The following is a 14,811-nucleotide window of genomic DNA, read 5'->3' on the forward strand; positions in this document are numbered from 1 at the left end:
ATATTTCAAAAAGTGCAGACCCACCTACTCCATCAGCTGCCATAAAATAAGGTTGATCATAGGAATATATATTACTTAATTAGTACTCAACTGCAGAAAAACTAGCAATGAGAAATTTTGTTTGAAATTTTAAGTCCCTAATCATGACATCCATATCATCACCCAAATCCCAAGAAAAGAGCAAGCTGGTGAAACTCGAACCAACAATTCTATATCAATGCCTGATATAATCATGGTTTCATTGCTTGCTTCCTCTTCCTCCTCCTCAATTTCTTATAGGCAAAGGAGAGACGATAGTTTCTTGGGAAGCAAATGATAGAAAATGAAAGTAAAACAAAGGTTACTGTAACTACTAACTAGTGCCATTGCAAGTTTGAAGCAAGCGGTTCCATTCTTTCCCTCATGTTTGTGAATGAGGAGAAAACAATGCTTGTGTCTTCCAAATTTCCACCAAACAACCAAGCCACTTAATAACCATTGATCTGAGGTCTAGGGGTAGGAGTAGGACCAACAAGCCGTGAAAAGGGAACTTGTGTCCGGCCATTGTTCGAACCCCTTTGGCCAGAGAACCTATCATTTACTCTTGGATCTGATACTGATCTTGAGAATGCTTGTGCAAGATCAACCGCCGAAGCTGCTTTACCGTGGCTCATACTGCCAGTTTCCGCAGATGATTTTGGCTCCTCTGCCGGTTTACGCCATGTCTTTGGTGAAGGTGGTCTCTCCGCAACCTGCTGCTTGTCTACCTCTTGCACATTTCGCCGGTTATCACTGCGCCAATTCCTCCTCTGTGCCTGTGAATTAACTCTCTCAGCCTCTACCCTTTGTTCTTTCCTCTCAGGTTTTTTGCCAGTCCATCGATCATAAGGAGCTGGAGCACCCTCATTTTTTTCCACATAGCGATCGGGAAGTTTCTTGGTCCTTGGAGTAGGATGTTCAGTCCTTTGGACAACACAATATATTAGCAATAGTTGAATTCAAGTTTAACTACCATGAAGATAGCTGAATTGTACATAAGAGAAAGGAGCCAAAGTCAATACCTATTTGAATGCTCAACCCCCACATCCAAATTGTTGATCACAACATCATCAACCCCTCGCTCCTTCAGAACCTGAGGAAACAATCAGATACGTTATCAAGCTAAAAGCATGGATGAAGTGGAGAAAAATCTTTTGTAATGATTGGCAGCACAGGATACATTTTAATTCTAACTGGAATGCAGGAAATAAATAAATGAAACAACTTACCAGTTCTCTTGGACGGGCACCACCAAATAAAGCATTCCTGAAAATTTGCATCAGATGTTCCATTATTAGAGAAGAAGCCCATGAATAAATAAGCAAATAAACTAGCTGAAAGTATTCCATATTGTTTCAATTGAGCGTTAAAAGTATTGAAAAGGTGAAACAGTACTATTTCACAAAGTTCAACATGGTAATTCCTTCGTATGAGCTTTTAAGTTAAACAAGAATGGAAGTAAGACCCCTTCAAGTAAAATTCACATTGTACTCCCAAACTATCACGTATACCACATAACATTGGATGAACAACCCAAAATTAATTACACACACAAGAAAAAAAATTAACTACCTGAAGTCTCTTATCTTATCATAGGTAATTTTGTAACAGTGGTCGGTATTTTGTATTTATAAGAGTTGAGCTATGTGTATGTAAGCATAAGAAGAAGTATAAAACATCAGTGGTTTCTCTTGCCACAATATTAAACATATATTATGCCACACAATAGCTTATTGGCTTATAGCACAAGCACTAGAAGGAGAAGTAGATTGTTCTCCCAAGAGTTCACTAATATTGTAATTTCTAAGGGTAAACAAATAATTTAGTGAGTAGTGCCAAATCTTTCTACAGATTTCTTCTTTCGCTGCTTTCACACAGAACCAAAACAAGTCATGCATGTTAAACGGGTAAAGTTAATATGAAGATTTCTGCTTATACTTGTTTGACTTCACTAAACTTTAAGATTGATTGTCCCAATATATCATGGTTTGTATTGTTGTCTCACATGTGAAGGTCAGTATAGTACCCACCACATCTTTTCTTTTGGATATAAGTCATATAACCATTCTCTTTTCCCTTTAAGTAAATAAGTTTTCAGGATAAAACCATTAGTGTGCACACCCCTAATCCCATTAGCAGAGAGGTTACTTCCATTAATAGATCAGCATAGGCCAAAGCGGCCTTATCATTGAGCAAAGGCTTTTATATAGGGAATGAACAAAACCAAAGCTTTTATATTATCAAAATTGGGCATATAACATGAGTACATGACTGTGATTCATTGCACTAACAAGATCTGTGCCTACCAAATAAACTAATCAATATAATGGCTACACTATTGAGTTATTTCATCACCTCATTATTTATTTTCAGTTAATGAATCCCATCAAATCTTTCATACTCAAACAAGTGCTCCATGATTGCATTCAACATGTATTCTATGTTGATTTATAAAGCACAAGAGGCATCTTAGGGTTCCAAATGCAGCCAGATATGAGCCTTAGGTATACGAACCAAAATAAACTGAAGACTTATATGTTTAAGCAAATAGATCCTGAGTTATTTAATTCAGGAGAGATCATGAAAACTTTGCCAAATATTAAAACCCAAATCATTTTCAAATTTTAAAATCAAATGACAGCAATGCTCATTCAATCAAAAGCCGGTAAAGACTAACTCAATCCAAACAGTTAATTTCCTAACTCATCCACACTAACTTATGCAACTAACCTCTCTCTTTCAGTGTTTCCTTCCAGGTGATGCTCAAGGAGCTGTGAGCGAGGCTTCAGATTCAGCTTCGGGCGTTGTCCTGCCTCCTTACCATTCCCAGTTCCATCAAAGACAGGTTTCGCGGAATTGCCTTGGCCATGCACCTGATTACCAATTTCAACAAAGGCTAGAATCATTAACAAACCAATATCCCTATCAAGAAGCCAATAAAAACCAACTAAGTTGAACATGAATAAACACCTGCCCATGATCCGGATAAGAAGGTTCCGAGCTCTCAGATGCCTTTGCTCTCGGCAACAACTTCAACTTAGGTCGCTCAGATACTTCAGAAGGCATGGGGTGCTGCAACTCAGAGGCACCGAGTTTGGTAAAGCTTCGCGGCACCTGAACCCCGTCGGCATCATGATGAACTGAAGCCACACTTCTTGGCCTTACATCAGAGTATTTGGAACCCACAAACTCATTCCTTCCACCACCTCCACCACTCACCTGATCATCATCAATGGATAAAACCCTATCAGCATGCCTTGCCAGCACTGCATCACTATAATGCTCCTTCTCACCATCATCACCATTCACATGAACACGAGGAGGGCCATTGGATTGCCACGTGGCAGCCGAACTCATGACCTTGTCCAGGGCACTGGCATGAACCAACTTGGAAACAGCATTAGGAGAAGACCAAGCACTTGTTGTGGTCGTTGTTGAACTGTTGTGTGCAGTGACGGTTCTTCGTGGAGCTGAGACAGCATCCAAGGGCTTGCGCTCATCCTCATCGAAATTCCTACCAATACTATGAGCAGAATGAGTGAAAAATGGGGTCTTTTCATCGAAAGGCTTCGTGGGTGGTAGCGTGTGCGGTCGAGAACGGTTTCCCCAAGATGAAGTTCGCTCATACCCTGAACGATCTGAAGGTCTCATGTTTCTGCCATAAATAAATATAATAAAAAAAAAGCAAAAATTAATTTTTTGAAAGATAAAAAGTAGGAGAAAGCATAGATCTCGAATCGTGAGACGAATGATTGGTAAGGAAGCAGAAAAGAACACCCATTTGAGAAAAGAATATAAATTTGAAAAAAGAAAAGCGAGGGTAAGGAGTAGTTACAGGGAGGGTGCGGAAGGGAGAGGAAGATCAGAGGGAATAGAACCGCCATGGAAGTCCTTGAGAGTCATGGTGTTGCCGCTAACTTTCTTCTTCGACATTATTGGGGTTGTCTCTCGTTCCTTCGCAGTTGGGTGTGTGTGTGTGTGTGTCTCTCTCTCTCTCTCAGAACGAAAGAAAGAAAGAAAGAACGAAAGAAAGAAAGAAAGAACGAACACCGTAACTCAGGTCAGGACTCAGCAGAGGACACACTCGCTCCCTCTGGCTCTCAATTTCAATTCTCAATTTGTTGGGTTCGCTGCCTTTCTAGTACACTTTTTCCGGCCCGATACTGCCTTGGGCTCACTTTAATCATTCTTTTCTCTGAATTCTCAAATTGTGTTATTTGTTAAAATGGCTTTTCAGTTTTTATTGTAAGATTTTCTTCCAAAATCATTTTCATATAATGTGTTTTATTTACAAATTTATGTCATAATGCAAGGTTATTTTTAAAAAGAGAATAAGAGATTACAAATGGGACCAATGTAAAAGTAAATAAAAGGTTTAAGGAATTTTTTTATGTTTTCAATGATATATTAGACTTGTCAATATATATATAAAAAAAGAGTATAAACAAAATTAAAGAAACATTTACAGTAAAATTAAAAAAAAAATTGTACATAATTTATAATAGTAGCTTATCATTCTATTGAACATAGATAACATAAACGATATCAAAAACTAAATAGCCAATTTTTATATAAAGTCAATTGAACTAGAGTGAATTATACCGGGTCAAATAATTTGGATTTGTCTGTGACTAATTAGGGTTGGTGGGAGATCGATAATGAACACACAGGACTATATTTTATTATTTTTTTAATAAGTATTGTGTTGAGCTGAAACTTTGAGCAGATGCAAATGCAATAGGAAAATCAATTGGACAGGAATATCAACGGCTGCTGCGGGGTGATAGGTACATGTGTTTGGCTTTGGATTGGATGGAATTGGTTCCTCTTTCTAGTTTAATGGAACACAAGAAGCTGCGTGGCACCATATAACAGGGATTCCTCCCTTACCAATCTAGGACTCTTCTTTGTAGCTATAATTCATTGCTATGTTTAATTTTGGAATGAACTCTTATATAAATTTCAGAGTTTACATGATTTTATGATGTGATTATGTGATCAGCTTTATTATTCATATTTGATTTTTTTTTTTTTTGAAGTGACAACAAGTGTAGAACTCATGATGATAATATTTAATCAATAACACAGCTTATACATTAATTCCAGGCCAGTTGTCTTATCCTCCCTAATTGTGGCCAACTTTTAGCCACCCTAATGGTCTTATCCAGTACATACTCGTCTTTCATGAGATTATAGGCATGATTTTAAAGAGGGAAAAAAAAGGTATTACCCAGTATTATATCTGTTTTAATTCACATAAAGGCAGAGATTATTTATCAGCATGTTTAATAAGTTGAACACAATCCTTGGTAATGCTGCAGCAAATTTGCAATAGTCAAAACACCCATCTATTCTTAGTTCTTACCCTACCCTTGATAACTATCATAACAATACTACAATAGGCCCTTTTACCCCCCCCCCCCCCCCCTTGAATCGCTTGCCTAAGGTTGTACTAAGGAAAGTGTAGGGCTTTCAAGTTTCAATTTCCCTGCAGGATCAAAATCTTATTTTGGGTGTGCAATAATATTTCTGCAAATAATCTTGGCAGGTTCTATTGTTTAGCATCAGAGTATTACCACAGTTTAGGCACAGGAAATAGATATCAGCACAATTAAAAAAGTAAAAGTAGCAATCGATTAGTATCAGCATTGAAAGAATCATACAAAGTTTTCCTCCTCAACAATACTAGATACATGATAAAGGCTCTTACTGAAATATGAACCGACCTTATCAGATAGAATGAGAAATCAAGTTTAGAATCAGCCATCATGAACATTGGGTAGGCTCAACTTCATTTGGCTATTACAGTACACTGCTAAAAGATCTATATTTTATGCACTAATAATAAGCAACCAACATTAACATAATTGCATCCAAAAAAATTTGCTTTCTACACGTATTGTACATCTTGCTTCACAAACAGAGGTTAACAAATAACAATATGTATACAAATCTTCGGTTCATCTATACCTGCTATCACAGGAAAAAGAATGCCTTGTAATTGTGCTGCAATATCAAAAACGAATGCCTTATAACTGTGTCCGCAATATCAAAGAAGCTTGAGTTTACGCCTGGCCATGAAATCCTTAACATGTTCCATTTGGCAAGTAGCTTTTGCATCTCCACTCAATCCAGAACAGGAATCTCCTGCCCCTAAAGTAATAGCAAAGTAAAGATAAACGGTGCAGAGGATAACAAGTAGACCGAGGGCAACCAAGAGGAAGCGATGCCTCTTGACAAGCGTCGACCAACTGCCTAGTTCATCCTTTGGCCTCCGGAAAGATGGAGATCTACGAGGAGACATAATAGATTCAAGTACCAAGCCTTCTAGAGGAATCTTCTTTGGCCTGCCTGAATCTGTACAGGATAGACAAATGCCAGTCAGGTTGTGATTCAATTAAAATTATTGTGTAAAGAAGTATTATGAGTTTTTGAGAATTCAATCATGCAATCCATCCACCCTCTCCCTCTATCTACACTATCATGCAAATAATTTTTACTTCCCATAAAAGGTAGAGGGGCTAAGTTTTCCGCTAACAGTTCAATTTTTATGGGTGCATAAATATCATTTTCTTCCCCGACAAACAAAACGGCTTAAGCTAGGAAGGGCAAGGAATACAAAGTATAACACCAACCACTTAGACTCGACAATGCTCAACGCACTAGATCCCTACCATGTAAATTAAAACCTCTCGAGGAAAAACACAGTGGAAAAACACACAAAAGAGTAACTAAAAAGATAGTCAGATATCCCATTCAGAACCTATGCAGAAACATTGAATTCCACAAAATGTGTTTCTCAGAAGTCAGAATCTAATCTTTCAACAACAAAAAGACTAAATGCCATTTGCATCATCAACATCAACATGATAACAGAACATCAAGCCATAAAGTACTCACTCATTTTGTAATCGGCGTAGAGGAAGCGGATGCTGAAACTGAAAGCAGAGAGAGTTGCTTATTGCAAAACCTAAAAGTTACACAAATATCAGCATAAATGACTCAAATGCATAATGATAATGCTGAAACTAATTTCCATAATTTATCGCACCTTTGGATGAACACAATGCATCAGAAAATACAGTGGGAAGAAAAGATCAAGTAATTTCCAAACAACACAATTAACGAAAAAGGAAATAACTATCCATTGGAAAAATCACTGCATTTTCTAATCAGTAGCTACCAAATCTTTGATCAAAAGGGCAAAACTCCCTAAAAAAAAAATCAAGAACGTTCCTTTTAAAATGAAACATCAGCATCATCAGCAATAAGTAATGAGAAATGAGGATCTAAGGTGATAGAAGAAATGACAAAAAGTTCAGCTTGTGATTCGTATGGATCACAAGCTCTCCCATTTCTAAAGGATACTTCAAACAGTAACATCAAAATAAATTGTTAATTGAAGAATTGGCTAAGCATTCTTGAGCAATTAAGAATAATTGCAAGAAAAGTAACAATTGAAGAGTCACATTGTGGATCCAATACAATGAAACAATGCAGTGTGAGGAAGAGTGCATCGTAATAGGGAAAAGAAATTGAATCTGAAGAATGAATGAAAGGCAAAAAAGAGAAGAAGATACATACCGAGCCGTAACGTTGGAAGGGAAAGACGGAGAAGAGAAGGGAAAAAAATGAAAAGAAAAGTTAAAGAAAGGGATTTAGGGATTAGGATTATATTTGCGTGCGTCTTGCCGCGAGTCTAGCTCAGAAGATTTATTTAGTTAAGAGGATTACCACTATTAATTCTAGATTCTCACCTTAATTGCCTCATTATTATTCCATTAATACACAATTTAGAGAGACACGGATACATGCCCTTTCGCACCTTTCTAGAGCCGTTCACCTTATACGCGTAAACAAGGCCCCAACTTGTAATATTTTAATATTAAAAGCTATAAATTACAAATAATAATAATAATAATAATAATAATAATAATAATAATAATAATAATAATAAATATGCAATGAATATTGAATATACCAATTTGGATCGGTCAAATTATTTACAACCTCGTCTACTTAAATAAATATTAAAAAAATTTAAATCTTGTTTTGTTATTTTATGTATATAATAATCTAAAAGAACTAAAACTAAAAAAAAATGCAACGAGATAATTTAAAAGTTTACAAATTATATACATGAAATTCTTAAATTTTCGGGTATAAAACAAGGCCAATTCTCCTATGCTTTTAATTTTGGTGTCGAAATTATCGAAGTTATTTTTTGTAGTAAGTTTTAAATATTAAAAAATTATTTATTTTTATATTTTTTAATTTAAATATTAAGTTTTATCTCATTTTAATAAGTTAGACAAGTGTATATAGGCATCATAGCATACACCATAAAACAATCTCTGTCTTAAACTTTTAGAAGAAACAAACTTTTTATATAAAATAGATAATTTAGGAAGAGAAAAAAATAAAAATGCTAAAAATATTTAAAATTATCTTATTTAATTTAATATCTATAATTTTATATATAACATTTAAAATTATATATTTATTATATTTATTTTAGAGATAATTAATAATATAAAATAAAATTACTTTGATTGACCAGGTTTAAAGTCAGAGTGAAGTCTTCCAACTTTGATTGTTTGTTGTTTGTAGATTTCCAACCAAAGTTATGAGTTTTGAATCTGACTTCCAGGTGAGGATGAAGAGATTATGCCATTTAAGTTATAGCTTATTGACTCTGGAATTTAATATGTAGATATTTTCAACATCTGATGAATCACCACTTATTTTTCCTGCTAATGAATCAAACCCTGATGAATCTTGAATTTTTTCAATAGGACTAAAAACTACCCTGCTATAACTCTGCACACTATAATAGATTTTCTTGTAAATGGCATCTCAATCTCAGTGGAATCAAAGGCTTTTCCACTTGTAGAACTAGTTTCAACCCCTAATGCTCCTTGGAATTCTATGGCAACTGTTTTTGGTATAGAATGCGGATGCTTCTTCTGTAGTTTTTCAGATTTAATCTTTCACCGTTTCTCTGTACTCTTCAAAGGAAGCAAGTGTTCTTGGCACGTTCTGCATTTTTAAGATATAATCTATCTGTCGTGACGTATTTTCAGAGTTAGATGAGGTTGTTCTACATATTGTTTATATAATCTGCCTTCATGAATCTTTTTCAAGTTCAGTAACTGCATAATAGTACATTTGGATGTGGATGAACTATATTCTGAAGCCATAATAACATTTTCACCACATTAAGTAATACAAGTAAAACTTTGCTTCTTTTTCTTTCTTCCAATGAATAGATGAAAATCATTTGGAGTTGGTTAAAGTAAATCATCAGCAGCAATTAGTTGAGCAGCAGTGGCAACTGCTATCTTGTTTTTAGTCTCTTACCAAATATGCAAGTAGGTTTTGAATGGTTAATCAGGGCATGAAAATCAGAAACTTAGGAATCAATGAATCCTTTTGGTTTTAGATTGAAACTTGGTTGTTTTTCTTGCTGTTTTTTGCTTCCTTGGATCAAACCTTGTTTTGTTCTCTGTTGAGAACTACTTCCCTTTGGATCATGAATTTCCTTTCGGTGTGGTTTGCACTGAAGTGTCTTCCTAAAAGACTAGAAAACCTCATGCATTCTGTGTTTCTATTTTCCTTATTCTCTCATAAAGATGTTGGAATAAATCAATTTAATAACCCAGATCATCCATATTGAATCACCAAAATATAACATAATGCGGAAGTGTACCTTTACTCATAAGAGTCAGAAATTAATGGAAGAATTTGGATTTTGTGGTCCTTTCGATCTTCCTCAACCAAAGCCTAGGATGTGGCTAAACTGTAACTCCTTTGATGGGGAAAGAGTAACAAAGACGACTTTGGTATATTGGGGACCGAAACCCTGAAGGTCTATTTATATTTGAGCATGGCACCCATTAAACCCTAAAGCCCAAAAGATAATATATCTAAAATCCAAAAAGATAATTATCTAAAGAACAAAAGATAATATCCGATTTTATTCTCATTTAATTCCAAATCAAAAGTAATAATGACTTATTCAATTAGCATTTATAACAATAAATGAGATCATCATTATATAAGTCATTTAATTTGAAATAGCATCATTTGTGATTATAATTGATATATGTATTGCCCACAAATAAGTTAGGAAATTAAATAATTTCCTAACAATCTCCCACTTGGGCTATACATATATTCTTTCTTGACATAATCACATCTTATGAACTTTATGCGCGCATCTGAATGCTATTTCTCTCATTACTTTAACAATCTGGTCCATCTCATGCATTAGATATGGAGCTACCGCAGCTTTTATCACATTAAATGCCATGACTAAACCACGCCAATCACCATCCTAATATACTTAACGACATAGATCAAATTTGGATGAGTAATATGGAAATTATATGCCAAGTGATCTCATGCATGTCTATTTCCAGCTGGTCCAACTTTATTGAGATCAAACACAATACAAATATTGCAAAATGAACATTTCATATAACATGAAATAAACCATCAACTTAATTCTGCAGAAAAATAACTAAAATATCTGTCATAGGACATATAGCATAAAATAAACTCCCACTAAACCAAGGCATCACAAATATTGACACCCATCCGAGCAGTGTGCTCATGAAAGACTTTAGGGGTCAATCCCTTGGTTATTGAGTCTGCTAGCATATACTCTGTTCCTATATGTCCTATGGAAATCTTGTTTTTCTTAAACTTTCTCCTTGACAACTAAGAACTTGATGTCTGTATGCTTCGATTTTGTCAAGCTCTTATTGTTATTGGAGTATAATACTGCTGATTTATTGTCACAAAATATCTTTAATGGCCTTTCAATGTCATCTACTATATGAAGCTCAATGACAAAGTTTCGTAACCATATGCCATGAAATCGGAATCAGAGTACCTAATGATCTCCAAAATTTTCTGATCTCCGATAAGCAAGCATGTAATCCTTTGTTCTCTTTAGATAACGCATTACGCGTTTAATAGCTATCCAATGATCCATGCCTGGATTGCTCAAGTATTTACCCAACACTCCCACTATAAATGATATATCAGGACTTGTGCAGACTTAAGCATACATTAAGCTCCCTAGTGCTGATGCATAAGGTTTATCATGCATTGCTGTCCTCTCAAGATCATTTTTAGGAAATTGTTTGAGACTGAACTTGTCTCCTTTAGTTACGGGTGTGTCTATTAGTCTACATCTTTCCATGCCATATCTACTTAAAATCTTTTCGATATAGTTCTTTTGTGATCATCCAAGAATACCTTGAGAGCGATCTCTTAGTATCTCGATTCCTAATACAAAAGAGACATCACCAAAATCTTTCATTTCGAATTTGTTCGATAGAAATTTCTTAGTTTCATGTAACAAGCCTATATCGTTACTGGCAAGTAGAACGTCATCAACATGTAAGACCAAAAAGATGTATTTACTCCCACTGAACTTGCGGTATACACATTTATCTATAATATTTACCTCAAAACCATATGAGGTAATAACTTCATGAAACTCGTGATACCATTAACGGGAAGCTTGTTTGAGATCATAGATGGATTTTCTCTTTTCTCTATTGGATCTCCTTACTGACACTTCTTGAGATTGTTGAGCTTGCTGTATGGATTGGGATTGAGGAGGATTCTCATTATTTTACTGTGCTGTAGCAGTATCTTGAACAACAACGATATTCTCATTATTCTCTTGTACTGTAACTGGATTTACAGTAGGATTCTCATTGTGCTCTTGTACTATAACTGTGTCTTGAACAATAATAGGTACAAAGACCTGATCATTGTCAGTTACAGAATCCTCATCAAAAGTAACATTCCTAACATTTCCTTCCTCCCAAACTCAACATCCTCAAGAAATCTCGCATTTCCCATTTCAAAAATAGACCTTAATGCAAGATTGTAAAACTTGTACCCCCGTGAACGCTCAGCGTAACCAACAAAGTAGCAACTAATTGTCCTTGAGTCCAATTTTCTTTCATGCAACCTATAAGGCTGTGCCTCAGTTGGACATCCCCAAATATGCAAATGCTTTATACTGGGTCTTTTCCCAGTCCAAATTTCATATAGGGTTTTGTTAACTCCTTTACTTGGCACCCTAATAAGGATGTACACTGCAGTCTTTAAGGCTTCTCCCCAAAGTGATTCAGGCAAGGAAGAATGACTAATCATACTTCTCACCATGTCCTTAAGAGTTCGGTTCCTTCGCTCTACAACACCATTCATGCTAGGTTTGCCTGGCATGGTGTATTACAGAATAATACCACACTCCTCTAGGAAAAAAAAGCAAAAGGCCCAGGATGTTGCTCACCTGAACCGTCATATCTTCCGTAGTATTCACCACCACGATCAGATTTGACAGCTTTAATTTTCTTTCTAAGTTGAAGTTCAACTTCAGCTTTGAAAGACTTGAAAACATCCAAGGCTTGGGACTTTTCACGAATTAAATATAGATACCCATAACGAGAGTAATCATCTATGAACGTAATAAAGTACCGTTGTCCATTCCAAGAGACAGTAGGGAATGGGCCACATATATCGGTATGTATCAGTTCTAAGACATCTTTAGCTCTCTCGGCACCTAATTTTTTTTTGTTTGTTGTTTTTCCCCTTTATGCACTCAATACAGACTTCAAAGTCTGCCAAATTTAGGGGTCCAAGAATTCCATCTGACACAAGCCTCTGAATTCTCTGTTTAGAGATGTGACCTAGACGTTTGTGCCATAATGATGCCGAATTCTCATTTAGTTTTTGTTTAGTACCCGTTTGCAGTATTTCATTATTATAGGAATTTAAGTCAAGCCTATATAGATTATCCACCAAATGACCAAAGTAAATATTATTCGAATTATAAAAGAGACTGAATTTATTGTCTCCGAACGAACAAAAATAACTTGATTTGTCCAAACGAGAAATAGAAACCAAATTCCGTCTTAAATGATGGTACATAAAATGTCTCTAATAAATCCAAGTAAAATCCACTCGTGGAACATAATCTAAAGATTCCTATAGCTTCGACTGCAACTATATTGCCGTCTGCCACATAGATGTATCTTTCAGCATCACTTGGCGGTCGGCTCCACAGGCAACCCTGCATAGTAACACTTACATGAGTAGTAGCAGCAGAATCTACCCACCAAGTATCAACATGTGCATAACTTAAACTAGTCTCAGAACAAACGAAAGTGAGAGTTATACCATTCTTCACACGCCAAGTGGCATATTTGGTATAATCCTTCTTCATGTGTCCCACCTTCTTACAGAAGAAACAGGTTGAAACTTGATCCTGTTTCTTAGCCTTTTTTCTGCTGAGAAGGCACATCTGCAGTAGTATCACGTTTTCTTTTATATTGAGAAGATGAAGTCATGTGAGCACTTTCAGTCTTATCTTGCTGTAACCTCTCTTCTTCTTGTACACAGTGAGATATAAGCTCATTTAAGGACCAAGTGTCCTTTAGAGTGTTATAACTCACTTCGAATTACCCAAAGTGTGCAGGAAGGGAAATCAAAATGAAATGCACGAGTAAATCTTCAGACAACTCTAACTTTAGTGCTTTCAATTTTGAAGCAAGATGATACATTTCCATAATGTACTCCCTTATGTTCTCTTTACCTTTATACCTCATGGAGACAAGTTTGCTCAAAAGACTACTTGCCTCCTCCTTTTCATTCTTAGTAAATAATTTTTCAATATCTTTTAGGAACTGTTTGGCATCTTTATCCTCAGTAATTGAGCCCCGAAACGCCTCAAAAATTGAGCGTTTCATGATCATAATGCTCATTCGATTGGATCTTTTCCACTTGTCTATTTTAACCTCATTGAGGTTTTCCGGAGTGGAAGTGAGTTTCTCCTTTCGAAGAGCTATATCTAGATCCATACAATCGAGGACAATCTCCACGGTATCCTTCCAAACTTTAAAGTTTGAACCATTCAGCATAAGAATACTACTAATTTGTGCAGAAATATTGGTAGCTAAAGCTATAGTTTCTGGATTAGAACAAAAAGAACATGCAGTAAACATTAGTTAAATAATGGGAAAAATCCATATTGAGATATTTAGAACAATATTAATTTTCAATCTTTGGATAGAAAAATTAACTGTAAATGATACTCTCATCGCAGTAATCAAATATTGTCAAAATTCATGTCACACATTAAGCCTTTCTTTGGACCGACTTAATGCGCACATGGAAACTTAAACTTTGCAACCTATTTATTACCGCATATATTTTTTATTAATTGGCCAAACAATAACCTTCCTTTGGGCCGATTATTGACCGCATAATTAATAAAAAATAAACAAAAGTGTGCAATGCTTATTATTTGGCCAAACAATAAACTTCCTTTGGGCCGATTATTGTTCGCATAAATAATAAATATTACTTTATTCTTAATTAGTTACCCAAATATTTATTTACCATCAATATGTGTATTTAATTCGGCCAAATATAGACCTTCTTTTGGACTGACCAATATTCACATGAATTATATAACACCATATTTCTAATGTTTTGAATAAATCAATTTTCACAAAAAGAGGCTACTTTGGCAGTATAATGTTCAATCAATTTATTCTAAAACCAAATCTTTATAATAAATGGGTATAATAATTTAAATTGTTACCAATTTCCTTATGTAACAAAAAAAAATACTTAAATCTCAAAAAGAATTAAATCTTAATGATGTCTTTTGAGATCTTAAAGAAAAAAATATAATTATAATTCATGTGTCAAAAAATTTTTGATCCGTTAAGATTAGAATCCATCTTTATAAAATTAGTAGGTATA

General features: G+C 35.2%; 1 protein-coding gene across 1 annotated transcript; it reads right to left on the reverse strand.

Moving 5' to 3' along the window:
- Positions 1 to 189: 189 nt before the first annotated feature.
- Positions 190 to 4,134, reverse strand: LOC130955634 (uncharacterized). Its single transcript, XM_057882544.1, has 6 exons — positions 3,854 to 4,134; positions 2,989 to 3,673; positions 2,749 to 2,891; positions 1,248 to 1,284; positions 1,041 to 1,111; positions 190 to 942 (listed from the first exon to the last, which is right to left on the reverse strand). The coding sequence occupies exons 1-6, from the start codon at positions 3,949 to 3,951 to the stop codon at positions 468 to 470; spliced, it is 1,509 nt and encodes a 502-aa protein (XP_057738527.1). The 5' UTR covers positions 3,952 to 4,134; the 3' UTR covers positions 190 to 467.
- Positions 4,135 to 14,811: the final 10,677 nt, after the last annotated feature.

The sequence above is a fragment of the Arachis stenosperma genome, chromosome 10 (genome assembly GCF_014773155.1).
Source record: "Arachis stenosperma cultivar V10309 chromosome 10, arast.V10309.gnm1.PFL2, whole genome shotgun sequence".
Classification (NCBI taxonomy): Eukaryota; Viridiplantae; Streptophyta; class Magnoliopsida; order Fabales; family Fabaceae; genus Arachis; species Arachis stenosperma.

What these genes read in the sequence shown, in the direction of transcription:
- LOC130955634 (XM_057882544.1), bottom strand. Translation starts at nt 3,951, where the DNA reads ATGTCGAAGAAGAAAGTTAGCGGCAACACCATGACTCTCAAGGACTTC. An exon ending in CTTATCCGGATCATGGGCAG is followed by an intron (nt 2,892 to 2,988) that starts GTGTTTATTCAT and finishes ATTGGTAATCAG; the next exon opens with GTGCATGGCCAAGGCAATTC. An exon ending in GGAAACACTGAAAGAGAGAG is followed by an intron (nt 1,285 to 2,748) that starts GTTAGTTGCATA and finishes GCAAATTTTCAG; the next exon opens with GAATGCTTTATTTGGTGGTG.